The sequence below is a fragment of the Petromyzon marinus genome, chromosome 1 (genome assembly GCF_048934315.1).
Source record: "Petromyzon marinus isolate PM22_M1 ecotype Great Lakes invasive population chromosome 1, UKy_Petmar_22M1.pri1.0, whole genome shotgun sequence".
NCBI lineage: Eukaryota > Metazoa > Chordata > Hyperoartia > Petromyzontiformes > Petromyzontidae > Petromyzon > Petromyzon marinus.
In genome coordinates, this window is record NC_133667.1 from 11,403,815 (window position 1) to 11,430,428 (window position 26,614).

At 53.3% G+C, this 26,614-nt stretch overlaps 2 protein-coding genes across 2 annotated transcripts in view; both read right to left on the bottom strand.

Moving 5' to 3' along the window:
• Positions 1-3,976: 3,976 nt before the first annotated feature.
• LOC142925137 (uncharacterized) lies at positions 3,977-15,231 on the bottom strand. Its single transcript, XM_076068077.1, has 4 exons — positions 15,228-15,231; positions 13,383-14,137; positions 11,285-11,975; positions 3,977-6,104 (listed from the first exon to the last, which is right to left on the bottom strand). The coding sequence occupies exons 1-4, from the start codon at positions 15,229-15,231 to the stop codon at positions 5,455-5,457; spliced, it is 2,100 nt and encodes a 699-aa protein (XP_075924192.1). The 3' UTR covers positions 3,977-5,454.
• The window catches only part of LOC116942739 (uncharacterized), a 35,761-nt gene continuing 23,395 nt past the window's right edge, over positions 14,249-26,614 (bottom strand). Inside the window, exons 10-12 of the mRNA XM_076068083.1 lie at positions 24,233-24,319; positions 21,473-21,589; positions 14,249-16,748 (exon numbers count right to left, since the gene is read on the bottom strand). Coding sequence (XP_075924198.1) covers positions 16,123-16,748; positions 21,473-21,589; positions 24,233-24,319 — 830 coding nt within the window. The 3' untranslated portion in view covers positions 14,249-16,122. The remainder of the gene's footprint in view (positions 16,749-21,472; positions 21,590-24,232; positions 24,320-26,614) is intronic.

Consider the following 26,614-nt stretch of genomic DNA (forward strand, 5'->3'; position numbering starts at 1 on the left):
GTAGTTAACATCTCTGCTGACTGCACGTCAAGTCTCCCTTGCTACGTGTCCGCCTCGCCCCATGCTTGTCTGCGCCTGCACTGCCTCCGTTGTCACCGCTCGTTCTGTTGGTGCAAGGTGGGGGGGAGGGGGTGGTCCAGACGTCTTGTGACCACCCCTCCATTTAATTATCTAAAACATTTTTATTTAAACCAAGATTTATTTAGAACATTAATGAATATGCAAAGGAACGACAACGAAAACGTGTTCGGGGTCAATTCATTAGTGGATGGGGGGACGGGGGGGGTCACAGGACATCAGGACCCACCCTGTAATGTGCGGCCCCCGAAGGGGGGGGGGGGGACGGAACGAGTAGGGGACACATTTGTGCGATACAAACATCGCGCAAATATTTCATTCCAAAGCGCTTCCGAGTCCAGGACAGAGGTCTTCTGTTGAGTTAGGTCGCAGCAAATATAAATGTGTCGTGAAACCCGCCACCCACCACCCGACACAGTCAATTCGTTACGATAACAACCACACACACACACCGCTCGTGTGTTGGAGAGCGAGCCCACTGCTACATTTGCAATTCGAGTATCCGCGACGTTTCGGATAGCGCTGCTCATACCGAAATGCGAATGGTGGTGGGGGGCGGGGAGAGGGGGGGGAGTTGAGGCGAATCTGGGGCGTCGCCGATTCGCGGAGGGCGTGGTTCACCCCCCCCCCCCCCCACCTTACGAGCGCTCGGATTGGCCAGAACATTGATACCCCGCGTGCACATAAAACGTCGACCGCGGTACCGTTCGTCAAAAACCGCGGTGGGTCCTATACGGGAGGACGAAACGTTAACCCCGAAAGAACGTTAACCGAGGGACTGCCATCGGCGTGAAACACATTCATCCACCCCCTCCCCCCACCCCCCCCCGATAGGTTGTGGAAGTCGTGGCTCTAGAAGCTCGTCGTCTTGGGGGTCGTCCATAAATGACGTGACGCACCTAGGGGCGGGATCAGACATTTGTGACGATGTGTGACGAGGAGGGCGGGGCGGGGTTGATATGTAAACCCCTTTGTCAAGGTGCCTCACTTCTCTAAACCAGCTTAAAAAAAACAACGTTCATTGAAGCTCTGTCGTCCCGGCAGGTCTGTTCCTTTCACCTGAAGAAGGCCACTTGTGTTATGGCCGAAACGTCGTGAGAATTTTATTGTGTTATTTTATTAATTTATTATTTTATTCTCATTTTACGTGACTTTACTGAAAGAACCAAAGAAGATGAATCCTTGCAGTCACGAAAGCTTTAAATCGAAATGTAAGTGCGACTTCCCGTTGTACAATCAATTCCACATTTTAGCACATGCTACTCGGATCCGGTGACAGTGCCATGCCTCTTCTCAAAATCGGCACCAATTAATCAATGAATTCGCTACTGTAAAGCAATTGACATTTTGTATGGACTCTCGAATCCGCCTGCTCCGTGTTAACGAATCACGGGAAGTCATCAATTAATTCAAGTAAAAGCGCTGATGTGGGGGGGGGGGGGGAGGCAAGGGGGGCCGCGTCATTGACGTTACTTCTCGACCGCGAGTTAAACGAAGTCCTTAATGAAACTGTTGTTTTAAACAAAACAAAAACAGGAGTTTTATTTTCTTGCTGCTGCCGCTGCTTCCAAGTACTCGAGCCAGAGGGGCCTCTGCCGTTCAACATTTGTGGAACGTCAGCTCTTCGAGAGGCGCCGTAGCGACAACCGCCACCACCACCGCCGCCGCCACCACCGCCGCCACCACCACCATCACCACCGTCACCGCCACCACCGCCACCACCGCCGCCACCGCCACCACCGCCGCCACCACCGCTGCCGCCACCACCACCGCCGCCACCGCCGCCACCACCGCCGCCGCCACCGCCACCACCACCACCGCCACCACCGCCGCCACCACCACCGCCGCCACCACCACCGCCGCCACCGCCACCACCGCCGCCACCACCACCGCCGCCACCACCGCCGCCACCGCCACCACCGCCACCCTACGCTATCCGGCGGCCAAAAACCTCCCCGCGTTGTCCTTGTGCGGGAGCCTCGGTGTACGGCTTCAGAACCGAAGACGGTCCGATAGGGGGGGGAGGGGGAGGGGTATTTTCATCCGAGGCTTTCGTCACTGCAGGAATCCACGTTCTTTGGGTTCTTTCGGTAAAGTCACGTGGCAGGTAGAAGAAGAAAAAATAAAAATAATAATAGATGACGACGTTTCGATCGCAACAAGCGCCCGTCTGCAGGTCAACTGTAAGGGGTATTTTTATTTGACTATTCAGCTCCGAGAGGGGGGAACGGACGACCCCCCCGGGCTCTCCGTTCGAGGCGTGTCCACAAGTTGGGGACGTGTCCACAAGTTGGGGACGTAATGGGATGCCTCTCGTTGTCGTCAACCCATTTGGAACTCCTTCCCGCCCCGCTCCGAACCCTTTCGCCGTTCCGAGACGTCCTGCAGGCTGCAGCAGGGTACGGTGTGGGGTCCCCCCCCCCCGTCCCCCCCCCGTCCCCCCCCCACGGGTTCACCGCCCAATCTCGGTAAAAGAGGCGTAGCAGCGCCTCCTATGAATATCGTAACCTTATGGTTAAATAGAGCTAAGTGCAGAATCACTGAGCTGTAATTGATAGCTTGAAAGAGTTTATCGCGGGGAGCCTTAGGTCGGGACGTCCGTAAATGACGTCACGCGATTTTGAACGATTTTTTGACCCCCCCCCCCCTCTCGTCACAAAGTCAGACCCCCCCGCAAATATGACGTCATAAAGCTCTGCCCCCCCCCTTCCCCCCCAAAACCATATTTCCATTTCGAAAATAAAACATGCTTCAAATCGCTTTAAACTATTGTCATTTTAGTGCGTCTTTCATGTGGCGCTGCACTCTGATGTTGTAGGAGTGTAGGAGTGTTATAACAATTATAACAATTGTTATAACACTAATTGTTATAACAATTCTATATTTATTTAAAGTTTCGTATTTTGATGTGACGTAGCATTCCTCAACCCCCCCCCCCTCGTCACAAATCGTCACCAATGTCTGACCCCCCCCCCCCCTAGGTGCGTGACGTCATTTATGGACGGTCCCTTAGCTATTGGGACCAACAACGAACTCAATGGGTTATCCCACCCCCAATATTGGGTAGCGAGACGTTGGCTACCTTACCTGGTATGCAGGTCATGGGTTCCATTCCGGCCCAGGCGCGTGCGTACTGCATGTTTGGAGTTTGCGGAATCTCTCTCCCCGTGGCCACGTGGATTTGCCTCCGGATTTTTCCCTCCGCATTTAGCATTGACGAAATGCGTTCAGAGTACAGTGTTTGGCTCCCGCTATAAATTTCCATTTGACAATGACAAGCCACTTCACTGGGCTATCATTAGTGATAGCCAGGTCACTTAAAAAAAGAGCTATATACTCTTACCTGGTCAAATAAAAATACGTTTTTAAATATTTATTTTTAAAATAGTTTAATGTATGTGCGGTATATATATAAAAAATATTATAATTTCCGCAATCATTCTTTTCCCGTCATTTGTAACCCCGGTCAGAAAATCTTGCGGGGTGGTGGTGGTGGTGCATCAAAATCAGTTGTCGTGATGTTGAAGCAATCGCAAGACGAACGTTACACGAGCAGCTGAACACGAAGTCTTGTTTGCCGTACAGCAGCAACCCAGCCCCTGACGATCCGTGTTGCGACTCGTGCCCTGGACGATTGGACTCGTGCCGGAGACATTGCTCGGACGGTTCCTAACCCTAAAGCGTTCAGAAGAAGTGTGACACTATCCCAACGCTCTCCTTGCCGTCCGTGCTGTCCATCGGCGGGCGAAGGCGGCGGCGACGACGAAGATGATGATGCCCCAGTCCCCACCCCAGGTTCCGTGAGCTCACGCGAGAAAGCTGCTGCTGCTGCTGCTCCTGGCGCTCGGTCCTCCTGGGTCCCAAAACGAATTAAAAAAAACCGCAAATGGGGCAGGAGTGGAATATCTGGGGATTTAATGCCAGCCTAGATATGCGCGAATAAGCAATGAAGCGTACATATTAGAGGAACTAAAATATTTTAATGAAAAGTGGAAACAAAAAAAAGTTTACTCTCGATCACGTTTTGAAATTTGCCCACACAGTCCGAGCATTTGCTGCCCTCTGGCCAGTCAGTGCGGGGCCTGGTGGTGGTTGACAGATTAGTGATGGTGATGATTGTGGTGGTGGGAGTGGATCGTGATGGCTATGATGGTCTTGGCATGAATCTAGGTCATGGCCTCTGTGCTCATTCTCAGCGGTGGTCAGGAACCATGACCATCAAGCAAATCACAAGTCAGCAGAGGGTTAATGATTATGATGACAATGTCAAGATTCACACGACTCCTGAATTCAATTTCTTCGGTCGTGACACTCCCTACTGGTGGCCCCCACTCCTGTTGTGGAACTCCCTACTAGCGCACCCCTCCCCCCACTTCAGTTGTGGAACTCAAGTGGGGGGGGGCCCCACCACCACCATGACCACCACGACCAGAGCGGTTGTAGCTACGCGCGTGGCTGCCCGCAATTCGGCACCGTTGAGGCGGAAGCGACGGGGGGGCGGGGTGATGGATCACCGCACAAATTTTGCTGAAGCTCCCCTTGCCCCCCCTGTCAGGCGCCCGGCTCACGAGGAGCAGCGAGGACGTGGACTCGCAGTGGTTGTCTGCATGTGGGAGAAAGTGTGGCCGAACTCCTCCTCCCCCTTTCGAGCACGTGGGGTTTCTCCCCGATTTACCTCCCGCACGTAAACCCAATCATTCACTGGTCCGGCAACACCCTCCGGTATTATGGTAGGGCAGCAGAGCTTGGGCAATTGTCGAGGCCGGCTCTATCATCGTGTGCCTGCTGCTGCTGCTGCCACCGCCTTCTCGCTCGTCTGCGGTTCCTCCCGAGTCGCTCCCTCTCTCTCAATGGCAACGTCTACACGAGTGAGCATTTGCTCGCTCGTGTAGACGTTGCCATTAGGAAGAATGGGGTTGGGGGGAGAGGGATGGGGGAACATTTTTTAATCTCCAGGGCGGTGCATTTCGGCCGGTAGCTGTGGTGACGACAGAGATTCATGACGTTCAGAGGTTAATGGCGGCGGTGGTGGAGGTTGTGGTGGGTGTCATTGCGGCGTTGACGATGGTAGCGATTGCAACGACGAGGACGGTGGCGGCGGTGGCGGCAATGGAAGTGGTGGACGTGCAGTGGGGGCGCGGCGCTTGCTGGCGATAGCGATTGGTGGGACGGTGTAGAGTTGCGGGCGGGTCTTGGGGGGGGGGGGGGGGGTCGGGGGGGGGGCATTTATCCCGTCGTCCCTGCTACGTCGCGATAACCGACAAAAAAATCATAATCGAAACGCAAACCGGACCTCAGCACCACCCCCACCCACCAACCACACCCCCCCCCCCCCCGGCTCCCCTTCGGCCGACCCGGTGACACGAGCCCGTTCAGTCACAGCGCCTGGGGCACGTGTGTCTGCCAGTGGCACATCAAGTCGGAGAGGTAGCGGAAGGCGCTGCCACACAGGTCGCAGCGGTTCGGCCTCTCGGCGTCGTGCTTCTGCAGGTGCTTCCTCAGGTGCAGCTGCTTGAGGAACATCTGCCCGCACACGTTGCACTTGTACGGGATCAGCCTGATGGTGCGCGGCTGCGGCTGCTGCTGCTGCTGCCGCTTGCGCTGCGGCGCAAAATCTTCCCGCTCCTTTCCCACCTGCCACGGGGCGCGTTTGTCGGCACGCGTGGCGACTGTCGTGGCGGCGGCGGCGGTGGCGGCGGAAGCTATCGTGGCCGGGGTGGCCGCGGCTCTGCTGGTGTTGCTGGCGGTGGTGGCGGCGGTGGAAATTGTGGTGGCGGCGGCGGTGCTCGAGGTGGTGGTGGTGGCGGCGGTCGCGCTGGCGTCGATCGTGGCGGTGGTCCAATCTTTCGCTTCACATTTGATCTTCACGCTGCCGGGCTTGCTCCGCTTTTGTGGCGGTGGCGGCGGCGGCGACGGCGGCGCAACGGTGCCGGGCCTTTGAGCGCACGCCCGACGCTGGGCTTTTGCGTCCTGCAGCGACGTCACCCGCTCGATGACGAACCCCCAGTGGCTTTCCGCTCTGTTGCCTGCGGGGGAGCGACACGGGCGGGATGAGGGACGGAAGAGCGGCGGAGCGGGGGGGGGGCGTCGTCTCCACTCGAGGCCGTGCCGCGCACGCCCTTTACGCTTCCGAATCGGATGTAGAGTTAATTTTTTTTTAATAATAACGGCAGCGGTGCCCCTTGCTCATCGTCACCGCTGCTGGTGGATGCGCCTACAGCAAGAAGGTAGTCTGGCCTAACAATAAACGGGTGTACGTTCGCAAACCGTCGCGCGCTTTCGTCCGTGGATCCCACCAATGCGCCGCCGTGTATGGAGGGCCAGGAAATAAGCAGAACTTGCTCGGGTAGACGGCCAGAACTAGGGAGGTGTGTATATATATATAAATCGAGCGATTCCAATTGTCTCGACAAAAAAAGCGTTGCAAAGCTCGGGAGCTGCGCGCTGGCAAAATCCCCCGGGGATCACCCCTGCAAAACGAGCTTTGAGCTTGGAGTATTCAGAAGAATTCCTACCCTTTCATGCTGAAAGAAGTGGGAGTGATCCACACCTTACCCCTACCAACACGTGACCTGCCAACAATCCACAGCGGTGTACCCATTTATACGGCTGGGTTGAACAGAGGTGGTGGTGGGGTAGAAGGGGATTTAAGAAACATGCCCATTGTTTACATTGCTTCTCCGGGAGATGAAACTCACGGACTCCGGGTCAAGCAAGCGTCCTTAAAACCGAAGCGGTGTCTCAATCGGGGAAGCGTATACCTGAGATTACCTTGCTGGGACGTCGTCAGAACATGGTCGGGGGGGGGTCCGCAAGCCAAATTGACAAGGAGACATTTTAGAAATGGCATTTCTAAAAATAGTGATTAAATAAATTAAAACAAGAAGATGGTATACAAGACACAAGAGGTACAATGTTAATAAATGGAGAGCATTTTACTCATTTTGATTTAAAGCTTTCGTGACTCATATTCTTAGCTCTTTCGGTAAAGTCACGTTGAAGGGAAACAATAAAATAATAAAATATACATAAAACAATAAAAATTCTCACGACGTTTCGACCATAACACAAACGGTCGTCATCAGGTAGGACCAACACCTCGGCCGTGGCAGATCATTGTTATAATTCAGTAGGCTCACATGACATTGACTTTTCCAAGACAGAGGTTCTTTGTAAGCCATCTGGCTACCATGAGAGATTCGTTCATGAGGCTATCCACATATACAAGCATAGAGACAATTTCAACCGAGAAGATGGATTCTGGCTTAGCAATCATTGGAAAGATTTGATTAACCATTTCAGGTCTTGATTGTTCATGCTTACGGTGGCTTTCAGACAGCATACATTATTTTTTCGTCTCCCCCCTTCTCTTTTCAGAACATAGATGGACTAGTCCTTCTAAATAAACTGGCAAATCGCTGCGCGCGGCGCTGACGTTTTTATAAATAAGTAAATACACCGTTTAAAAATAAATGCAAACCGACACACCTGATGACGACCGTTTGTGTTATGGTCGAAACGTCGTGAGAATTTTTATTGTTTTATATATTTTATTGTTTCCCTTCAACGTGACTTTACCGAAAGAGCTAAGAATAAGCATTTTACTCGGTAAAAAAATCTAACCCAAAGTGAGATTAAGCTGAATTCTAATAATTGAAACCCAACACATTCATCAATAACACTGCCTTCCACAATAGTTTTTTTTTAATGTCTTCAAACCCGCCACCACTCGACACAGCCAATTAGTAAGGTTTGTCACGGAAAATAAAACGTGCCCCAATGGGTTACCATTTCAGCACTAACCGGTTGCGTGTTGGGAAAGAGTAAACCCCACAACATTTACAATACGAGTAGCCGTGCCGTTTACGCCGGCAATTACAACCGGCCTCATCAGGCCACAGCCAGAGTTCTTCCTAAACATCCATGGGAAAATGTCACCTGTCCTGAACGGTATCAGAAAGCAAAATGTGGAAAGGCATAGAGAGCGAGGAGCCCCCCGGTGCGCACGCACGCAGAAGTGGCGTCTCCAGGTAAACTTCTTTATTTAGGCCGCGACGGTGGCTAGATGTTAACCGCCTCGCCTGGTACACAGGAGGTCGTGGATTCGATCCCGACCCCTGACGCCTGCTGCTGTATATTTGGAGTTTGCGTGTATCTCTCCCGGTGGCCGCGTGGATTTTTCCCCGGGTCCCTCCGGTTTCCCCCACCCCCTCCACATTTGAAATGAACATCACGCGTTTACGAGTATACGTCCGATAAACATTTCCAAAACTCAACTCCGTTGTCCCGTCCCCTTAAATCCCCCTCTACCCCCCCCCCCCCGCTCCACTGTCGTTCTGCTGGCCTGGGAACACCTGAGAAATTCCCCAGGAAGAGCTAGGGAAAGAGGGAGGTCTGGACGCCACTACTCAATAAGCTGCTGCGACCCTCACCAGGACAATCGGATTTGGAAACTAACGGATTCCAATCCTCCCGCCTGTTAAGTTGATCCACGGCCAACAAATCAGACTGGCTGCCACCGCCTCCAGCCAATCGGGGGGCCAACCTGGTTTCCCCACGCATCCAATAGCACGGCTCTTCCCACGCCGGACTTTTCAATTCGCAGAGCCGGCGAGCTGTGCCGCAAGAGCCGACAGCGTGAATCAAGTTGAGGAAATCGCACTTTTTCGCCATCCTCTACACCAGTGGTTCTTGACCATTACTGCAGCCTTGCATCCCTTCGGTTTTCAATCGTTAAAACGTGTAAAGGACAGTACGGGGTGATGTAGGGACAGTACGGCTTCCCCGTGGCCATGGTTACTAGTTAACGTAACGGGAACAGACAGGGTCACGTTCGGGTAATGTGGGACCTGAGTGGTCGCTAATAATGATCGACGCGACAAGCTTTGACAGGGTCACTTGAGGGGAAGCACGGGACCTAACGGCCGTAAATTGCAATAAGGGCAGAGACAGACAGGGCCAGGTGCGGGTGAGGGAGGGTTCGGGAATAGGGGCGTGGCCAGGTCGTGATGGGGATAACAGCCGGCGCGAACCGGGGCTCTGGGCTGCTGTTGTGGGGGAAACTGCCGTCGCCGTCGTCACCGTGGAGTGGGTCTTCCTCATCGTCCTGCAGTGGGCGCCTTGTAGTCTTGGAAGGCTTAGAGTTATGTTGTCTCAATAGAGTTACCTAAAGTTACCCAAGTCTATATAGTCACTCGGGGTTACTCGTTAAGTTATCAGTGAGTCGGCGGGTTTTATTCATAATAAATATACATATAACTGAACAAGACGGTGTCTCTGAGAGCTACATTACAGATGTATAATGTTAATATATAGGGTTTGATGAAACAAAGTAGTTGGATTCTTGGTTCTTTCGGTAAAGTCACGTAGAAGGGAAACAATACAATAATAAAAATATAAAATATTATTTTATTGTTTCCCTTCTACGTGACTTTACCGAAATAACCAAGAATATGAATCCCTGCAGTCACGAAAGCTTTAAATCAAAAGTGGTTGCAACTTACGTGCCCGTCAAAAATCTGTGTTTTCGATGATCTACCTTCTATAAAAAATCTGGCCATGTCTTGCGCACCCCCAGATAGGGGATCACGCACACACACGGATGGGGACGCTGACAAAGTAAATGGAACCAAAAAAAAGGACCGAAGAGGAAACTGAAGTAGCCAGCGACGTCGGCGCCCCACTTTTGGGGTGTCTGTACAAAAAAAAAATCCGCGCCGCAAACGGGAATTGTTTAACGGCCGAGAAAAACGGCGCCAACCAAATCAGCGACAATTCAAACGAGCGTAAAACCGTAACCTTTTTTTATTCCATTTATAATTATTCTCATTCAAAAAATCTGCTCGTGTAAGACACAAGATGCCTTTCAGCAGCGGGCGATGATGAAATAAATGGAACCAAGCAGTCGCGTATTCTCACCACGTGACAAACGCCCGCCCGCATCGTGCGCTTTCAGATGCGCTCTTGCGGCCGTCTGGAATGCTCTTCCGTCCGATATTAGGAAACCACCAGAGATATGCAACTTTTAAATCATAATCTAGATTGACACTAATTTCTTTACAACTAATTAGCACGGTTGGCTACGCATGGCGCAACAGAAGTTCAACGTACATACTTACATCACACTCAAATCAAAGACGTCTGCGTCACGAATGCAGACTGCACAATACGTATAAATGCCGACGGCATGATCATCGCCAATATGCCCCAATCTCATGAGCAACCGAGGATAATTGAGCATGGACGATGCTCGGATTGGTTAACAATCAATGCACGGATAGGTTATCAGAGGCTGCTGCGGGGCGACGCAGTGGGCAGAAGGAGAGCGGTGCAGCATTATCACAAGTCTGTGTAATCCCGTACCTTCATCAAAACCGCGTGAATCAGCGCAGTGACGTACGGTCAAATACCACCCATTGACCCACACCGCATGGGGGAAGAGGCCTCATCCCAGCAGTGGATTGGCGGAGAGGGCTCTTAATTTTAGTTTATTCTTCAACAAGAGAAATGCGAAAGAACCTGGGAAGCGTCGTTTAGCAAAGGATGCCACTCGTGCGTGCGCATCGCATCGAATAAAAACACTTTGAATCGGGAGGTCAACAGAGCCGCAATCAACCCCCCCCCCCCCCCCCCCCGCCAGGGCCGACATTACCAGTTCCACGGTTTAGAAAAGTCATGCAGAGGTCGCCCCCGGTCCCGCCATCAAAGGCGCGTGTGGGAATTACCACAGCCGGCCCCAGGCAAGCCGGTCGGAGGTGACCGCCCCCACTTGTCGCGCGCCCGTATGAGCGTGGAGAATCGTTTCACGTTTGCCCGCTTTCCCCACTGAACGGATCCGGCGCTTCAGCCGTGCCAAGAGAGCACCAGCGTGACTCGGGTTGGCTTTTTTTCCCAATGGCAGAACCCAAACTGAAAAACGTGACACCATCCAAGTGTACAGACTGACACTCTCAATTGGCTCCCCACCACCCCAAGCCAGATTCGGACGTCTTGTAAGGCCCAGCGCGTGTTCACAGTTTGTTTCTGGATCGGCTCGGCATAAAAGAAGTTTAAAGCCGGCCGTACCGTCAGTGCCCGACAAGGCTTGGATACGCCGGGGAAAAAACGGAGAAATCGACTTAACATTTCCCAACGAGACAGACGCGCAGCATCTTCGTGCCAAAGTGCGTCCCCCCACCCCACCGCCATGCTACACCTTCACCCTCACGTGCTTGTGCTGGTGGCGCTTGAAGCTGTGGCGGTGGGCGAAGGCCTGCCCGCACTCCCCGCAGCAGTACGGCTTCTCGCCCGTGTGAGTGCGCAGGTGGATCCGCAGCTGCACCGCCCGCAGGAAGGCGTGCCCGCACAAGTCGCAGCGGTGGGGCTTCTCGCCCGTGTGCCTCCGCTCGTGCAGCCTCAGCGTAGACGAGCGCGTGAAGGCGCGCCCGCACACGCTGCAGGCGTACAGCTTCTCGCCCGTGTGCGGCCGCACGTGGTTGCCGAACCCGTGCGACGACGACGACGGCGGCGGCGGCGGCGCAAAGGGGAGGCCAAGCGCCTCGCCGCCGCCGCCGCCGCCACTGGTCGCCTCCGCCACGCGACGCTCCGCCGAGAGCCTCTCCGCCAGGTGCCTGGCCGTGTGCTTCTCCAGGAAGTCGCGCCTCGTGAACGACTGCCCGCACTCCCCGCAGCCGTGCGCGGTGGCGCTCTGCGGAGTCCACTCGCGCAAGCCGAAGGGCGCAGCGCCCGGCCAAGGCTTCGGCCCCTCCTGCCGCAGGGCGGGTCCGATGGCGCGCGGCTTGGAAGGGCGCGAGGGCATTGGGATGGCGGCGGCCGTTAGGAAGTCCTGCCAGGCCACGCTCCGGCCAACGGCGCTGGAGTCCGCTGGCGCTTGCGGCTCCTGCGATTGTGCGACGGCGCTAGTTTTTTCTGACCACGGAAGGAGGGGTTTCGTGCTCTGCAGCGACTCCACGCGATTGATGAGGAACCCTGAGTGACTCTCTGCCTCTTTACCTACAGGAGGACACAGTGGTTCGAACGATCAGAGAGCTGCACCAATTCCACACGATTACCGCCAGATTGTTTACGACGAAAGGTGGGAGGTCCTGCGCGCCTTTCGGCAAACAATCCATGCAATTACTTTCGTGGTGCGAACAAAATGTACGTCGTCTTTTTATTAAAAAGTGCAGTCCACAAAAAAACCCTTCCAGCATTTCCTTTCATCACCGAGTTCCAAATGCATTTCATAGCAGCACACCGTCAGAGCAATACCTCCGCTCGATTTTACTACACCAGAAAAAAAAAACCAAGTTGATATTTACAAAACAAAAATCTTAAGCCCCCAACTACCACTTTGAGAACATCTGATCTCATTTTAACATGTTCTGTATTCTGTTTTAAGACGTAGGATTTCGCGACCAATATTGTCCATAATAATGTTCATAATAAAGGAAAATGTTGCGGGATTACTCTCCTACACAACAGGTGTGCTGAACGAGTAACGAATCGGCACGTTTTGTTTACGTGAAAAACCTGACTAATCATTGGCTGTGTTGGGTGGCGAGGGGTTTAACTACACATTTATATTTATGCGATCTAACCCCAACAACAACAAAAACATCCACTATGCATACTGTATGTGTTTCACAGAGATTCAAAGACGGAAAGCCGTAACAATCCTTTGAGCACAAACGTATAAAAGCGAAACATCCCGGGGATAATAAAAACATAAGCATGCCAACGCAAGCAACACGTTTGTGAGCAACATCACCTTTGAAGGGGGGGGGGGGGGTGGGACACCTTGCCAACAGGAGGATTGACTAAACACCCCATGTTAAAAACGGCCAACTAGCAAAAGCCATATGCAGCTTTTGCTTTGCTGTGCCATGTCCACGTTTGCCCTCTCCGCATTTACAATGTTGCATTTTTTTCGTAAGCCTTCATTGGTTGGCTTTGGGCTAAAACAGTATATCCGCCCAGGCAGGACTGTGGATCGATAAGACCACCGCCGGACCAGGCAAACCAACCGTGTTAAAGTCCCAGTTGGTGGGCCAATCCAGGCCCCCATCCAACTCAATAAATCAATAAATTTAGCACGACTCCGTGGAAGACAACAGTGGTCATCCGATGCAGAGTGGAGTGGGGGGGGGGGGGTGGCAATTCTCCCCCATCAGGGGAATGTGGAATTTCCACAGCTAGTTTCGCAGAAGCCAACAGCAACGAACACACCTTCCCCGACCCCCGGCCGCCACCCACCCACCCCCCAATACTCATTCGAGCAGCGGAGACGTCATGACCCCTCCGTATTGCTGAACGATGGGGGGGACCGCGAGCTCGTCGCCAACGCGCGCGTGCGTGCGCTGGTGCCGCTTGAAGCTATAGTGGTGCGAGAACGTCTGCCCGCAGACGTCGCAGCGGTAAGGCCGCTCGCCCGTGTGCGTCCGCCGGTGCAGCTTCAGCGTGGAGAAAAGGGCGAAGGCGCGGCCGCACGCCGCGCAGCGATGCGGCTTCTCGCCCGTGTGCGTGTGCTGGTGCCGCTGGACGTGCGCCAGCCTCTTGAAGGTGAGGCCACACACGTGGCAGCGGTAGGGCCTCTCCGCCTCGTGCCCCTCCGGCGCCGCCGCGTGCCCCTCCGGCGCGTGTCCTTCCACCGCTAGCCTCCGTGCCTCCGCCGCACGCCTCTCCGCCGCGTGCCTCTCCGCCGCGTGCCTCTTCAGGAAGTCGTAACTCGTGAACTGGCCGCGCTCGCCGCGGACGCACGGAGGGGCGCTCGGCGGTTGCCGCTCCCGCTCGGGGAAGGCCGCCCCTCGCCAGGCCTGCGCCGCCGCCGCCGCCGCCGCCGCCGCCCCGTTCTGCTGCGGGACGCACCCGGCGTCGCACGGGTTGGCGGGACGTGCGGATGTCGAGCCGGCGGCAGCGGCCGGGGCGAAATCCCATCGTTCTACGCTCCCGTTGAATGTGCCCGAGTCTTGCGATCGCGCGAGGAAGCTAGGGTTTCGTGGCGACGAAAGGGGCCCTTCGGTGCTCAGCAGTGACGCGACGTCATTGATGGCGAACCTTGAGTCACTTTCCGCCCTTTTACCTACAGGAGGACACAGGCGGCGTTTTTGAGCGATCAGACAGCTGCGTCCTTCGCCTTGCGGCCAAGCTCGCGTGGCGTTGCTACTGCGGAGGACACGATCCCGTGCATTTGCTCATTCGTAATCAACGCGAGGCAGCCGAGCGGTCACAACAGAGGCTGCTTACGACAGCAGCGGATGCTCCGTCGTATCAGAAAGCTCCCACTCTCGGCGGCCAGTTACAGAAAATGTAATGCCATTTTCCGTGACTTAAATCACGTACGCGGAACGGTATTTTGGCACGCACGTGTCCGAGACCCGTATCGGAAAAGCAAACTTCGATCATTATAACCGTCAAATAAAAAGCGCACCTATTGACAGAAGGTTAAGCCATTAACAAACCTAACGATGTTACGTCCCAAATATTGTAAGCCACAGCGATGAGAGCAGTTTCAATCATCTGACAAACTCAATGCCAATCAATGGCATAGCTCCAAAACACCCTTTGAGCAAACAAGGATGAGTTCTACCAATGTTCACCATGACCGGCTCACCAACTCCAAAGCGTTTCCCTGCGAAAATTGAGTGCAAGGCTACACTCATCAGAGTTGGCAGTGCCGAGGCGGTGGTCGGCAATTCCATTATGGCAGAGGGCAGACTATACATCTCCCAGACAATTAACGCCAACTGCCCACAAAGCATTACACATTTGATCAAGAGTACAGGGCTCTCACCACCAGTGCCACCCGGTAAGATATCACCGACTACGCACCAGGTCGCTACTTCTCTTCTGCTGCTCTCAGGTCTCGAGTTGCCTTCCCCGTGCACACTGCCTGAGATCCAGGCTACAGGCAACGTCCATCTCCTATGAAAACTTTTTGTATGCACATATCACCCAATATCACCTCAAACTTTCTCTCCGGCCTCATAGAATGCTTCCTATCTTTGAATGCTTCCTATCATTCCCTGCTCCAGGAAAATTAACCCCCCACTCTTCCCACTCCGAGATATGCACGCGTTGCCTATTTGTAACAGTGGTTTGAGACGCGCACACACACACAGTCACATTGAACCGCTCGATAAATCCAAAACCTATTGTGTAGTGTGACCTACCCATCCCGAAACGAGACCTCGTAAACTAGTAACGCCGCTACGTACACACCGTCGTCTTCATTTTGCAATCAAGGATACAGAGTTCACGTATTTTGTTTTCAGCACACCTCTTACACAACTAACGCCGCGCTAGTTTCAATGGTGGCCATCTCGGGCCTGTACATCTTGAATGATTGAGGCTTGCCAAAACATACTAAAGTTCGAATCGATCCACAGGTGTCCTCCTTTTGGTGTCGAGTCACATCTAGGCTGTGCGTCCAAGGGGGGGGGGGGGTGGGGCTGGTCACATCTGACACGAGGAGTTCCAGGCTTCGTTACTGAGAAGAGTCACTGGCCTCGCGTCCGCCCGCCCCCCCCCCCCCCACCCCCATGCAAGAGGTGTAGACGATGCCGCGTCCAGAGTGGAAAAATCGAGGAAACGACTTTCATGTTGAAGCTTGTTCACAAAAGCTTGGCCCGTCCAATAAAACGTTGCACTGTTGCAGTTGCACAGCGAGACACCATTGCGGCCTCAACGCAGCATTCCACGAGACAGAACGCAAAGAATCTTCATTGCACCTCTGTTCACAGAGTCAGCTGGCTTCCGGCTCCAGCTACGGCAGCGGCACAGCGCACGGCGGGTCCGTCGAGCGGTGGATACTGACAACATGGATGGCCTGCTGCGGCATCCCATCTTGTGGTCGTCACTCGGGCAAAGATTCAATGTCTTTGTTGTCGCATCAAAAAACATCTCGCGCAGCAGCGGCGCGTGCACGGCAATGCGCTTTCACAACCAACGAAATTTCATTTCGAATTGGGCACCAGCGCCTTCTACGTCGCCTCGCAAGCTGCCCGGGCCGCTTGTCCCTCTCTCTCTCTCTCCCCCCCCCACCGCCCCACCCCCGGCGCATCCACCTCACGCCTTCCCGCCGGCGTGCGTGCGCTGGTGCCGCTTGAAGCTGTGGCGGTGCGAGAAGAACTGCCCGCACTCGCCGCAGCGGTACGGCTTCTCGCCCGTGTGCGTGCGCAGGTGGATTTTGAGCTGCTGGCATCGCGTGAAGGTGCGGCCGCACACGGCGCAGCCGTGCGGACGCTCGCCCGTGTGCGTGCGCCGGTGGCGCGTCAGCTCGCACGGCCGCTTGAAGGCCCGGCCGCACACCGGGCAGTGGTGCGGCCTCTCCGTCGTATGCGTCAGCTTGTGCTTGCGCAGGTAGCTTGCTCGATTGAACTGCTGCCCGCACACCTTGCAGCTGTACTGACCGCTCGAGGCCGCCGCCGCCGCCGCCGCCGTGCGCTTCGCGAGTGGCCCCTCCCGCCGGCCCTGCCCGCTCGGCTCGTTTCTCCCCGCGGTCGACGGGCGCCCATCGTAAGGCGGACCCGCCGGGGTCCACTCGGGGTCGTGGGTCTCGCCCGGCACTTGCGACGACGCGAGGGCGATAGCGCTATATGGGCGGCTGCGCCGGAGGAGGTGCGGGGCAGCGGTGCCCTGGAGCGACGTCACATCATCGATGATGAACCCCGAATGACATTCCTCACTCTTACCTACGAGAGGAGAGAGCGGATTTTGAGGGATAAGAAGCCGCACTGGGTGCAACACAGCCACAGCGTAGCAGCATTCGCGCGTGACGGGGCGGGGGGGGGGGATGCAGGACAGGGTTAATAATTTCAAGGTGAAGGGCCCTGTTCATGTCTTAAAGGTCAATAGGGCCATCGGAAGTAAAATGCCGTCATTGCCACCGCACCCACGGCATCGCTTCCCCTTCCTTCCGGTCAATGCTGTAACTGTTGCAGAGTTGACGCGAGGCATTGGGAGGCTCCGCTCTTTTGACTCATCGTGGGTTTGGGTCTCTTCCCCTTCATTGATGAGCTGTCGGCGCCACTCCAACACCCGTTTCGGTACCCTGCCCATCGTCACAACGACCTCCCCCCCCCCCCGCCCCCTTTGTGTCTACAACGCTGTCTTGCCAGGTTCTGTTCAGAACTTCCACGTTGCTTTGCCCTGTCATTATTTCAAGAAAAATGTTCCCGTAATAGTCAAAGAAGTGTTTATTGCACAGATGCACACCGCGCATTTGATCTGGTCATCGATGTTGGTGCAAAAGAAGCCCATGCATGGCCGCACACGAACAAAATTAATGTGTTTTGTTTTTATTTGCATCTGTTTATGTTGTAGTAGTAGGTAATGGTTTCACATCACCCCCTGGATTCACTGACAATTGTATATACGCCACGGAATTTTTTTTTTTCCGTAAAATCGATTTACAGTGCGCCGAAACGTAAATAAGTATATAATAGATTCCTGGACTAAACCCGCAACCATGAATCGTGATGATCCAGCGAACCACCGGGAGAGAGGGGGGGGGGGGGGGGGTGAAACGTACCACCGTTAATGTGAGACAGTCACGCTTTCGAAAGGGGACAAAAATCCCCGCCCCCATCCCTCCCATCAGCACCACGCATCGGGCTTCTGCAGTGCTCAAAAAAATCGTGAAATCTGACAGTGTGGGCGCGCCGGCATTATTCACACGACAGCCCCCCACCCCACCTCTCCACCCCATCTCTTTCTCAAGACTACTGGCAGCAACTGCTCGTGAGCCCTCAATTCTGCATACATCTAGAACCGTCACCGCTCGAGGCAATCGGCCTCGCAGCACGCAGCTTGCACTTGGCAGCCACAACTGAGCGGTGAGGTCGCTGCTGCATGCCGCGCAAGGCTCCGCGCGTCTTTCCGCGCGGTGTTGCGAGTACCGCGAAGCGCGGGATTTTTCTTTTTTTCTGTAAAGACCGGCAACTCGCACGTCCTTTGGACAAGACTGTCTTGTCCCAGCCTGCCAGCCAGCAAAACTTTCTTTTTATACAGACCCCCGTCTCTCCACCTTTCTCTCGCCTTGCCTCTCTGTACCGTCGATTGCAATTTACCTTGATTTCTGACTTTTTATTTCTTATTCTCAACGCCTCTGTCCTCCGTCTTCCCTCCACTTCATCTCACCCACTCCCCCCCCCACCCCCCATCTCTCTCCCGGTTTCTCTCTCTCTCTCTAACCATCACTTTCCTTATTCCCACCCTATCCCTTCTCCCTCTCCTTCTCTCTTGCCTCTCCATAATCCTCTCTCTCACTGCTTGTCAGGTTCCCTCGCTCTCCTCTCATGCCCTTTCACTTTCTCCCCATCCCCCTCTCTCTCCTCTAACGTCCCTTCCTCCCTCAATCTCACTCCATAACCTCCCCTACATTTTTCTCAATACAGCATGGTGCAATGAAAAATGTTAGTGAGAGCAAGATGATACGAAAGCATGTGTGTGGGACACGCATCGGGGGTGTAGGGTGGATGGGGAGAGGCATGACGTCAGCACGCGAGGTACGTGCAGTGACGTCGACGCCACCCCGCAAAAGCGCTTGGGAGCGCGGCACCCAAGCCAGGAAGGAATCCACCCAGGTCATCCAGCCAGAAAACTATTCACTAATATAGTACAAAAGCAGATTGTCCAAGAGTCCTGGCTTTTTGGGTGCATGTCTATCACTGCTGTGGTCTTTTACACTTTAATCTCACACACACACACACACCTGTACGTGTAAAACGGCTAATAAAATAAACTTATAGCTCTATGCAGGAACTGAATCTTCTTGATTCGGTTCCTAAAGAAGCTCCCAACACTTTGGGCGCGAAACATCACGCATCATGACGTGCGGTGCCGACCTTAAAAAAAAAAATATAAACCCATCGGAGAGCCGTACCGCCACGAGTGCCATCAAAAATTTCTGCGGTTAATGGTCATATGAACTTGCATTTGAAGGCGATAAGGAAACTGAGGGGCGGACCTCGAAGCTCAGTGGCTGACCGTGCAAGGGTCACGGAGACCGAGCGGACGCAAGCGAGCAACAGCGAAAGCACGGCGCGGCATCACAAGCAATGACAGCGATGACAACTCTCCAAACTGCGGACGCTGGTTCGTTGAACGGAGACGAATTTCCGCGCGAAAACGAGATTTCACTTAACGGCACCGCGCCGCCGTGAGACCGTCTAGCAGCGCAGCGCGGGCAACGCCTCCACCAACATCACCGCTGCCCAAGTTGGTGCAGCGGATCTTTCGGCGAGTTTCCCCCGAAAAAAGGTGAATGATTTTAATCGGACCCGAATTGTAAATGCTGTCGTGGGTTTACTCTCCCAACACACAAGCGGTTGCGCTGAACTAGTAACAAAATTGGCACGTTTTGTTGACGTGACAAACCTTACTACATTGGCCGAGTCAGGTAGTGGCGGGTTTTCATGGCGCATTTATATTTACGCGATCTAGCCAAAAAAAAAAAACTCTATCGATGCAGAAACGACGAAAAGCAATTACGGGCCTGGTCCTGGGAGTTTAAAGGGGGTGCTGCGTCACACTGCGAAGGCGTCTACAATTGGTTGAAGTGTAAGGCGTCGGCAGGGAACTTAGGTGGGTAGCCGGAGTTTTGGGTGCGGTAGCAGAGGCAAGCGGATCTTGAAGGTAATTATGGTCAAAATGGCCAGTCAATGAAGGGCACGAAGGATGGACAGCGAGTGAGGAAGAGGGTTACGGGTGGCGGTAGACAACACAGGGCAATGCGATTTTGGAGGCGTTGCAGCTTATTTTGGTTGCCTAGAGTGGACTGGACATGCGGAGTACCTCAGGGCTCAGTCCTGGGCCCCCTGCTGTTTTTTCCGCCTGTTCCTCTCCCGTTGGCCGACTGATCGACAGCTTCGGCATCCGCCACCACCCCTACGCCGAAGACGCTCTTCTCATAGCCTCCGTGAAATCTCCCAATATTTCGGGCGCCGACCGTCTTGCCGCTTGCTCGACTGCACTACAGCACCGGTTTCAATATCACGACCTCTCCCAAAACCCTACCTACCTAATCCGAGGCCGTGTTAATTTGCGCTAGGCCAAGGGCCGGCTTCACTCTCACAACCCCTCGGGAGTCTCAATCGCCGGCTCCTTCGTTCAGTTCTCCGACCGTGTTGACATTTCTCGGCGTCACCCTTGTTCCCGCTCTCTCTCTCCTTCGACACCCACGTCGGCCTCGTTCTCAGGGCCCTCTCGCCACCTACGTCCGCTCGTCACCTCCAACGTCGCAAATACTCTCGCCTGCAGCATCGCTGGGTCGCGGCTCGACAACTGCAACAATGCTAATTGTACGTACGGGCGTTGAACTTCCTTCGCACCGTACGTGGGCCAAGCATGCTAATCAGAGGTGCGGCGGAGGAAAGTCAAACTAAGGACAAAAAGCATTTCTAAAGAAAGACGTTTCCAATCTAGATGATTTAGAAGTGGTTTCCCAATATCGGAGGGAAGAGCGTTCCAGAGAGCCACAGAAGCGCATCTGAAAGCGCCGCGCGATGCGGTAACCGCCAATTACCTAGTCAAAAAGCTTCCGTGAATTTCAAGACTCTTGTCTTGAAACTCACAGGGTGCTGCTGCATTGGGATTCTTGGCAAATTCCATCAATGAGAGATTGGCTTCGTGTGGGAGATTAAATAGAAGCCGAAGGATACCCCCACCACGCATTCGAGGGGGGCGACATTCAAGACTACCACACCGCAGCAGCACTACACCTACAACACCTGGCAAGCCGTGCTGGCCACCCATCCACATCACTACGGAAACACGCCCTTACTTGCCCACCGTGAGAGTGGAAGCAAGAAGGGCGATTTCGGATGTGGGCAATTTCATAATTGTATTATTATTATTATTAACGTGGTATCATTATCGTAGTTTACTTTACTCATGTCTTGAACCAGCATTGAATACATTTGTACAACGCAACTGGCGTAAGGCTGCAACAGGAATGCACCCAACACATGCGATTCGCATAAATATATCTATAATGAATGAACAATGTCCACACAGGAGGCTGAAAACTTTTAAGTGCAGGATTGAACGGCGCCGATGGCGTCATCTTCATCAACCAGCATCGGCCGCGTTGCGTGCCATTTACGATTCGTACGATCCACACCGTCCTTCCCCTTCGCTCAGTCATCTCTGCACCGTCCGCCGAACCGCTACGCGCAACAAATTCGGCGTGCGCGTGCCGCCGAACGGGAAGCAATCTCAAACCGCGGACGACGGCACGCAGCAGCGCCGCCGCTGCCGGCCTGCGGCCGCCCACCCGCCACGGGTCAACTCCTGAACCCGCCGTCCACTCGCACGGTCGCCGAACCTCGGCACTAACGAACGGAACGCCGCAGTCGACGTAACCGCCCGCCACGCGGAAGAATCGTAAAAAAAAAAAAATAGCGACCGCTCTTACCCGGTCCATCCATGCACGAGGCGGCCATGCCCTCCGCTCCTTCTTGCGACCGCCAGCCGCCGCCGCCGCCACCGTCATCGTTCTCATCCACCGATCCCTCGCCTCCATTGTCCCCGTCTGGAGTGAGAGGACAAAGGTCGTCGGGGTCTTATCTCACAACGCACGTTCAAGAGGTGCGCGGCTATTAGATCCTTGCTCTCGCGGGAATGGAGCATTCAAGGGACGGGCTCGACGGCAGGTGCAACGGGGAAATTCGAAGCCGGCTGGTCTGCCCCGTCCCCGCGGAACCCCGTGTGAGGGGGGCGCGAGAGGGGAGGTCGGGCGGGAGGATGGGACGGCTGTTTTATGCGGGGACCGGGTGGGAGCGGATTACTGCTCTGTGGGACTTCAGCCCATGATAAGATAATTTGTCGCGAGCAAGTTATTGTATTTGCAGTGCTTTGTTCCAAGGTCCCCCCCCCCTCCCTTTCCCACCTTTCCCTGCCCCTCTTTATTACCCCATTATGTTGGTTATCTTACCCCTCATCCTTCCCTCAACTACATAAGCTAATAATAGTTTAAATTCATAAAGCGCCCCCAGGCAATTGTGGTCCCTCCTTGGGTGGTACAGAGAGCGCGAATTCCCCCCCCCCACCTCCGTTAACCGCTCCCCCCCCCCCCGGCACGCCGCTCTTGGATTGTCGTCCGCAGAGTTTGTCCCCCAAGGCCCAGCGCCCCCACCCCCTGTATTGTGACCGGTGCTCTGTATTAGGCTTGTGCTGAGTCGCAATAAAAATTAAGAAACCAAAAAAAAGACACACAGCAGCTAGGCTGTGCCCCCCCCCCCCCCCGCCACCCCCAGCGGCTCGGCCCGACACAACGGATGTGCCTCTTGAAGCTCCGTCAACGAGCCAGCGTCTTACCTTGGTGACGAGTAAGAGGACCGCACACAGGAGCACTTTTTTTTTTTAGAGAGGTGGCTCCGGGGTGGCTCGAAGCTCGAGCGTCGAGCTGGCGCCGGCCGAGTTCCCGCGTACGAAACCAGGCAGCCGCTTGTGGTTAAACCGTGATTTCTGCTTTCTACGCTTATAATTTTCTTAAACGTCAAAATTTTGCTCCTCCAATCAGCACGCGTTAGTTTACAGCCCTTTGTCCATCCATAGCAGAATGAAGGCCTCCCCACCCCGTGTCTGTCATTAGAGTTGTTTGACCATACTTCAACAAACTCGTGAGTGCATGTTGCTGAAGGGTGACAGGTCTGAATCAGATATCACCTGACCACACACAATTAGCACAATGAACCCATTACTGCTGTCAATTCCCCGGCACCGCCGATAAGCACGCTTGGCTACGTACGACGCGAAAATAAGTTCAACATGCATACATATGTAGTGTAATAACGCTGGCTGCTGACGGAAAGATGGTACTGACAGCAGAGGGCAGCACACACGTCAGCAGAGGGAGTATATACGGGGGGGGGGGGGGTGAAGAGAACTAAAGAGAAGCTCAGGAAGGGGTCCATCTGAATACCCTGCTAGTAGGTTCCAGAAAGAGGGCGTGGTGAGGGCTGAGCGAAGCCACGCTGGGAGGATAAAAGGGGCCCGGGAAGAGAGCTCGGGGCTGTTGCCGGAAGTGGATCCCCTCGCTGTATTGCTGTTCGTCACCTTCGTCGCCGCCGTCTTAACCATCCCCTAGACGCCGCTAGCTAGACAGCCTGCCAACTGCGCTAGCTAGATAGTGCCATCGAATTAGACTGATGTGTGACTAGTGTGTAAGCACGTAGGGCGTTTGTAGTTCCCTGGCGTGTGAGAATAAAGAAGCTGCCTTAACGATCCCTGTCTCCGAAGCGCGTCACTACACATGCACAGCTTTGAGAAATAAACATATAGGTTGGAATTGAATGCGACTCACGTTTGCGTATTATAGTGCGATGAACATTTGTGCATTGTGCATGTGGCAGGGTCAGTGACAAAGGTGCTGTCATTTCATGCAGGAACCTCAGAAGCGGCACTGTGATTTCAGCTTCAGCGCGGTGTGATGCACGCCGCTCTGTGAGACATTCCTCATGAGTTCTATGTCGTGTAAAAAAATGTTAAATATAAAAAAAAACATATACAGGGTGCTTAAAAAAATGTTAACACTTCCGAGAATTTGCAACAATACCACGAGAAATGTGCCTCCGGGCTCTGGAGACCGAACATACATTTGTTATCATGTTCTTTTTCCATTAAAAACGATAGTCCCAGATAAGTACAAAAAAAATTTGAAGAACCGTGTGTGTGTGTGTATATATAGTAGATCATTGATTAATTATTGAGTGGCTTGGGGGGGGGGAAGGGGGCGTCGGATTTTAAAACGCCGGATAATCACATCATTATTTAATATAGCTTATTTTTGCACATTCTTGTAATAACGCTACATTTTTAGGTGTTGTGTAGATGTTTGAGTGTTCCAAATGTATTTACTGGATGAATTTGGCGCAAATATATAGATAAATATAAACATTGTGAAATATTACTGTATCTACTGTACTGTACTTACACACTCCAAACTCGAAGACTCTGCATTGGGTGATGATGGGGCGTGGGGGGTAGGGAAGCGGGAGGTGGTTATTCAGAGTCTGAATCCAACTCCCATCAGCTGCGATGGAGGTTCGCCGGATCGGGCGGGGACCGCCGGGTAATGTCGGAAGCCGGGCAATCGCGCGCGGGACAATTCGATTATCCTGCTGTGTAACTTGAAAAAGCACTTTTTTTTTCCCCCCCCCGGAGGAAGCCTCACCCTCGTGGTCTTCCATTTTGATGATGCGCATCATCTTGTTCTGGCCAAAGTCGTCGATGATGGACGGGGCGATGTCGCCGATCTCTTCTGCACAGAACACCGCACACGGGAACGGCCGTTAGGAAGCCACTGGAGGCGACGCGCCACTTTTACATCATCCAGACCAGTGGTTCTTAAACTTTTACTTGCAGCCTGCACCTCCTTTGGTTCTCAATCGTAAAAAAAAAAGTATATTAATAAATACATAGGTTTGATGAAACAAAGTTGTACTGACGTGCCTTTGCTTAATTTGTGTTTTCGTTGATTTACCTTCTAAGAAAAAAAAAATCTGGCCACGTCTCACACACCCCCAGAAAGGACATCCTCGCAACCCCAGGGGGTGTGTGCACTCCAGGTTAAGGATCACTGATCTCGAGTGAATACTCGTTTCTTTAAAACTGCTTTTTCTGTGTTTAGTTTGTTGTCCTTCCCCCCCCCACACACCTCAGATTAGCACGGTTAGCTACGTACGGTGCTGCGAAAGAAATTCAACGTACGTACGTACATGGAAAAAAATCAAGCAAAGCGAGCGACCCGGCCACACAGCACCACCAATAGGTGCATTAATCGTAGGAAAATTAGCTTTAAAAAAATCAACATGTTGTTATCCTCCCCTGAATGTATGAGGAAAAGCTATTCAAGACTCTTCATGGATGTTCCGCCCCTGGCGCCTACCTCTCCCCTCTCATTTCCCTCTACTCCCCTCCCGACACTCTCCCGACCCATCCCCTCTCATCTCACTCTATTGCCCTACGCTCCAGTAACGCAGACTTACTGTCGAAATGCCTAGTTAAGCTCATCGCGTCTGCAACGTCCTCCCCTAGCCATCCGCACTGCCGACTCCCTGTCCCTGTTCATGCTGAGGGTCAAACGAGGGTCAACTTCTCCTACAACGTTCCAATGTTCTGTCCAGAGTTTATCGAGATACAGCTGCATCTAAACCACGGGGTCAGCAACCTGAGGCTTCCCTTTTTTCATTTTTTTATAGAATTGAATTAATTAAATTCTGTTCTTTACACTCTAAATTGCAGTAGAGGCAGTCCCAACGTTTTACGACGTTACGATGCGTTCCTGGAAATCCCGTTGTAAATCGTATCGTCGTAAATGCGACTCCATACTTGACCATAGATGTAATCTTACTGTCTCAGTGACCAAAAAATATACAGTCAAACTGTATAACTCAGTGGGGGGGGGGGGCGGGAGAAACAAAAGCGATGCAGTTTATGCCATCACCTATTTTGTGTCATTAAGTCAGATGTGTTTTGTGTCACCTGGCTGCTGTGTACCGTGTACAAGTAGCTTTGCGTGCGATGGGACTTTCGAAATATTTTGGTCGGACAAAAATAAAAAAAATGCCTCCTCTTCTACGAAAAGTTGCCGGACCCCCTGACCTACATGCAATACGAATGACGATTGTCAAGTTAACGGCGCAGCAATGGACTCCAGAATCTATCCGTGCCAGTACACCCCCACCCCCAGCACGTGTGTCGGGCTTCTCTAGGTGCTCATCAGTTTCGACCCGCGTGTGAGGGCAACAAAAAATGGACTCGTTGATGTAAAATGGTCAATCATCCCGATGCAGGACTTCTTCTGGGCAATAATCGTGGGCGGTGCCTGAAAGGTGCAAACGCATAGAAACACATTCCTGCGGAGGGGGCTGGTAGGAAATTTTGAAGTAATTATGAAGTAATTATGTACGGATATTTATAGCCAAACTTGTTAGGGTCGTGCGCAGAAGAAAGCAAAATGAAAAGTGAGCAGAATTATAAAACGACGCCAGAAAGTGCAGTGTAAAAGAGGTCGCACCAGAAAGTGCAGTGTTATAATCCCCTGCCTCCTGTGAATTAATCCCGGTTGGGCTTCCAAGTCCATATAAGGGCACCACGGGGTGACCAGTCCCTCCCCACCCAGCCCCACCCTTCCCACCCCCACCCAGCCCCACCCTCCCCACCCAGCCCCCTCCCCTCCCCACCCAGCCCCTCCCTACCCTCCCCTCTCCACCCAGCCCCACCCCTCCAACGTGGACAGACATACACAATTAATCCCCTGCCTCCTGTGAATTAATCCCGATTGGGCTTCCAGTCCACTACATTTTCTACCAGTAATAAAACTAAACCATTCCCATCCTACCAGGCAAAGCCCCACTGAACGATTAACTTATTTTTCAGAAGCGACCTGGCCACAAATGATAGCTCAATTGTAAAAACGCAATTTGAACTTATATACTTTCATCTCTTTTATGGATTTATATTTAGTGATTTGCTTTCCATACCTATACTTTGCACTCCGATCGTTTTTGTATTGTTTGGTGTTTTAACTTTCTTACCCGCCCCCCCCCCCCCC

What these genes read in the sequence shown, in the direction of transcription:
- LOC142925137 (XM_076068077.1), bottom strand. An exon ending in GCGTTGGCGACGAGCTCGCG is followed by an intron (nt 11,976 to 13,382) that starts GTCCCCCCCATC and finishes AGAAAAAACTAG; the next exon opens with CGCCGTCGCACAATCGCAGG. An exon ending in AGCGCCACCAGCACAAGCAC is followed by an intron (nt 6,105 to 11,284) that starts GTGAGGGTGAAG and finishes GCTCCCCCGCAG; the next exon opens with GCAACAGAGCGGAAAGCCAC.